Source organism: Tachysurus vachellii, chromosome 4 (genome assembly GCF_030014155.1).
Source record: "Tachysurus vachellii isolate PV-2020 chromosome 4, HZAU_Pvac_v1, whole genome shotgun sequence".
NCBI lineage: Eukaryota > Metazoa > Chordata > Actinopteri > Siluriformes > Bagridae > Tachysurus > Tachysurus vachellii.
In genome coordinates, this window is record NC_083463.1 from 7212813 (window position 1) to 7217812 (window position 5000).

Sequence of the window (5000 nt, forward strand, 5' to 3'; positions counted from 1 at the left end):
GCTATGAACTTCCAGGAGATCAACACCTTCTTTAAGAAGGCTATGGAGACCTCTAGTCAGACCAAGCAAGAGAAGGTGGACAGCAGGATGGAGCCAGTGCCTCGTGAGGTTCTGGGCAGCGTGACACGTGACCGAGAGTCTCTCAAAGATTGGGAAGAAGAAGGTTAGACTAAGACTAAGAGTTTGCGGTTCCTCGACATGAGTTTCAAATCAACAGCAGCTTTTAGTTAGTAATGAAAGTGCCTGGTCAAGTTACTGATTCTTTGCTGAGAGATTGAGAAACTTATTCATACCAGGATTACTGTTGATCCATTTTTCAGTTTGTAGAGCACATCTGGGACTAGATACATCTGGTTCTAGTTAGAACTGACGTAACTGGTGTCCTCCTCTTGTTTTTATGAGGTCATTCAGTATTGTGTCAAGACTTAATCATACTTTTTTTTTTTTTTTTTTTTTTTACTAAAGTTCAGTCTAGCGTCATTCTGAAGGTTTCCATTTCCCACACATCGTGAGTGTGTGTCTGTGTGTCTCTGTCTGTGTGTCTCTGTCTGTGTGTCTCTGTCTGTGTGTCTCTGTCTGTGTGTCTCTGTCTGTGTGTCTCTGTCTGTGTGTCTCTGTCTGTGTGTCTCTGTCTGTGTGTCTGTGTCTGTGTGTCTCTGTCTGTGTGTGTGTCTGTGTGTGTCTGTGTGTCTCTGTCTGTGTCTCTGTCTGTGTGTGTGTCTGTGTCTGTGTCTGTGTCTGTGTCTGTGTCTGTGTGTGTGTCTGTGTGTGTGTCTGTGTGTGTGTCTGTGTGTGTCTGTGCGTCTCTGTGTGTGTATGTGTGTGTGTGTGTCTCTGTGTGTGTCTCTGTGTGATACTGCGTGTGTGTGTGTGTGTGTGTGAGGATAAGGAAGGAAAACTAAGAAAAACAGAATGTATGCTAAAGGCTGAATATGGCTAGCTGATGATAAAGTGAACTGCAGTTTATATAAGATAAGTGTGGCATGTTATCAAGGTGTGTCTTCCTACAATTCAGGACAGTGAGTTTATAGTAGTAATAATGTGGTTTATAAATCCAGTGAATTTAAGGTCCTTATTTGCACGTACATGTTTTTTTTTTTTTTGGATACAGTTTATAAATAATTTATTACATTTTATGATCCGTATAAAGAAAAATAGGCCTAAAGATGAGATTATGGCAACTTTTTTGAAAGATTGTGTAAACATTTGGTTGTAAAACAATTTTCTTTGCCCTTCTATCTATTATCTTGGCCCCATTAGTGAACAAACGAATTGCTATGTTAATCAACATTGTTTCTGTTTATTTAATGACACTTTTGTGAAAAAATGGTAGAAGGTAACCCGAGCACTCGGTCATGTCCGCAGGTCTGCGATGTATCGCTCAGAATAAAGTAGCGGTTCTGCTTCTGGCTGGAGGTCAGGGGACCAGACTGGGGGTCACGTACCCTAAAGGCATGTATGACGTCGGCCTTCCCTCGCACAAAACCCTGTTCCAGATCCAGGCCGAGCGAATCCTCCGACTGGAGCAGCTCGCAAAGGAGAAGTACGGCACAGAGTGCTGGATCCCATGGTGAGGTTATTGACAACATCACAGTTTAGAGATTAGACGAGTAAAGTTACTTTATCATGTTAGCGGTCGAGACCTATACCAGTTAATATCCTTGTTGATTTTAGTATAGATTGTACAATAACTTGCATTAAATGAACACTGATATCATGCTTAGAGGACCAACTGTAACATTCTAACACACTGATATTCACCACAACATTTCTTCTTTAGTCCAAATTCAAGTGAATAATAATCCACAACAATGCTGTAATACTGTAAAGCGAAGACAAAGCATTTCGGAAGGAGTCTCTAGTGTCAGTGTTTTGTAGCAGTCAATAAGTTTTTCCACCACAACAAAGTCTGGGCCAAGTTTATACTTTTGATTTATTTTTTGTTTGTTTGTCATATAAACTTTAAGAAAGAGAAACCATTAGGCTGGTGAAGGATCAACCGTTCATAGCTGCGTTAACACGAATGGTTACAGGATCGAACTTATTACAGTAGTTACACATCGATGTACATAACCTCTAAATAGATCTGACAGTAAGCTTATGACGTGTCGTTCATAAATAAACTAAAAGTATAAAACATTGACATGACTGTGGCATGAAAGGAATAAAACCCTTCAATGTTATTGAAAGATAACGAGTTTCATATCGCACCCTGTTACACCGTCCTACATTTAGTGTATTTTTTTCTACAACCGCACATAACGTCACGTGTTTTTTTTTTTTTTTTTACATAAACGCACTCTACTTAAAGCTATAGCTTTATTTTAAGCTTGTACACAACACTGACTCTCAAAGAAAATGTCACTATATTAACGGTTACACACGGTACCTGCAAAATAGCTGTAATTATAGGAACAATCACATAATATCAACATCTTCAGACAAATTACAATCTATGATCTATAATACTTCGTTAGATGCCCCAATAATTCAGGAGTGTAGATTTAAGGGTTTGTTCCTGACTAAAGAAAATTTGATTTCCTTTTGTCCGTTTCCTTTTTTTTATCCCCCCTTCTGAAAAACTCCCCAGCAGGAAGGTTGTGAAAAATATAGCAGAATTAGAAATGAGGTTGACCTGCAATCAGCACGCCGTCCTGCAGGAAGTAGGTCGGACCTGCAGCGTGCGGTTTTTCCCCCTCGAACGACTTCTGAAGAGCCGCAGTTCAAACCTGGTCACGTACATCAAATCCTATCACGCAGTCTTGACTCTCTTAAGGAAATGAAACCAGTAAATCTTGCGAGTTAGAAATAATTAAATTCAGGCATGTTTGGAATGAGGAAATATGTTATATTATGCATGATGGTTCGTTTCACAAGGATGTATTTATTATTGAGGTTCTGAATTTAATTAAAAAAAATATTTGCATGTCTATGATGTGATGAAAGTGACCGTTTTTGGCCTTTTTTTTTTTTCCCACGTCAGGTACATCATGACGAGCGGAAGAACAATGGAGTCGACTGAAAAGTTCTTTTCCAAGCACAAGTACTTTGGACTGAAGAAAGAGAACGTGATCTTCTTCCAGCAGGGCATGCTTCCTGCCATGGACTTCGGCGGCAAGATCATACTCGAAAGCAAAGGAAAACTCTCCATGGCACCAGGTGAACTTTCAGAAAACGCCAGTATTTACAGTGGCGTGCATACGTTTTCACCCACCTTCGACCTTTTCCAGGGGCTTAAAGGGATGTTTTACCATTTGGTTTAAGTCTAATATTTCAAAGTGGTAGAGAGAGTGATTGTGACACAAAGGTTAATCAGATAAAGAAAAAAATTCAGGTTGCATAAGTATTTATTCTTGTGGTTCATTATATGTTAATGTTAAATTTACAATTTTACAGTTGCTCTTATCCTTGGAGACTTACATTATTTTATTTATAATAAGCTGAACAGCTGAGGGTTAAGAGCCTTGTTCGATGGCCAAGGATTAGCGGCATGGCAGTGGTGGGATTTGAACTCATGACCTCCTGATCCATAGTCATGATGACTTCCTTCTTGAGTCATTGTACTGTTTTGTACCGTGTACTTTACTCGAGTGTTATTGAAACTGAGCGTTTGTACTATAACTCGACTAAAAGCTATTTTTTACTCTTTACCTTACTTTTAAGGTTAATCTCAAATTCCATGAGATTTCCCCGATTTCACATTTTAAGCCAGTCACGTCCTAAGCTCGGGGTGACCTGGCACCCAAAATCCTGTATAGAACCTGTATGGTGAACACATGCCATACTACGACTGTGAGCGCTATTAACAATTAGGATAGCACTTAGCATTAGGATGGAAAAAAGGCCAAATGCTTTTAATTCTCCTGAGATAAAAGCCTCATCCAAATAAATATATACTGTATGTGTGTATATGTGTATATATTTCTTGAACCTTGTGCTTGATTCAGTTTAGTGGTCTGTGTAACTAGGAAAAGATATAAAGCACTCAGCTTTTCCGATACGTTGTTCATCGTTCGTGAGTTTGTTGTGGGTCATTTACCGCTTTGAGTAGCCGTAGTGAGTTTCAGGACAAATGAAACCGGAACTGAACATTTCAACACAGGATCTTGCTGCTGAATATACCAAGTGTTAACTTTTGTTCTATGTGCCATGTATTTTCACCTCATTAAGTTCTTACAAACCGAACCAGATGTCTTTGATTCCCAGATTTATGATTCGACTTAAGATCCAAATTGCTTTCTAATGTAATGTGATCAAAAAATATTCACTTCATGTACTCTTTTCACAACTGTACTCGTTTAATCAGATGGCAACGGAGGACTTTACCGAGCACTGGGAGTGTATAAGATCGTGGAGGACATGGAGAGAAGAGGAATCGGCTACATACACATCTACTGCGTGGACAACATCCTGGTGAAAGTGGCCGATCCTGCCTTCGTTGGGTTTTGTGTGCGTAAAGGAGCGGATTGCGGTGCCAAGGTGAGTGACGATCAGCCCTCACACAGGTCGTACAAGTTCTGCTTGATGAGAACTCCAATCATTCTTGGCATTATGATTGATTGACATTTTGTTCTTGTACAGTCACCTGGGTTCATCTTCCTACCCTGTGCAGTTTACAACCTGTCTGTATAATGTCTGTTTAGTTCACTAAGAAACCTCATGCTTATTTATACACCACTGTCAATTATTTAATGATGGTGGAAAGGTGTTCAAAGGTCCTTCAGAGAGCGAGGAGATTTAAGGTGATCGTTTCTTTGAGAATTGAATGTTAACGCTGAATTGTATTAAGGTCTAGAGGAGATTTGGCGATCTAGGCATTGGCTCTAGACTCACTGTGTGAGTGAGTTTGTGAAGAGTGTTTAACATTTAGGTGGGGTTAAGTATTATTAAACATTAATGATGTAATCACCTCCTATATTGACTTTATACCACATCTACAATGCAAGCATTAAGGTAACAGTATAATAATTCACATAAGTCCTATAAAGGAAAGATAAGCA

General features: G+C 39.4%; 1 protein-coding gene across 2 annotated transcripts in view; it reads left to right on the top strand.

Moving 5' to 3' along the window:
• uap1 (UDP-N-acetylglucosamine pyrophosphorylase 1) overlaps positions 1-5000 on the top strand; it is a 15199-nt gene that overhangs the window by 2140 nt on the left and 8059 nt on the right. For both annotated transcript variants that reach the window (XM_060867503.1, XM_060867504.1), the window contains exons 2-5: positions 1-163; positions 1366-1570; positions 2984-3159; positions 4307-4479. The exon at positions 1-163 is cut by the window's left edge and continues 127 nt beyond it. In XM_060867503.1, coding sequence (XP_060723486.1) covers positions 1-163; positions 1366-1570; positions 2984-3159; positions 4307-4479 — 717 coding nt within the window. The remainder of the gene's footprint in view (positions 164-1365; positions 1571-2983; positions 3160-4306; positions 4480-5000) is intronic.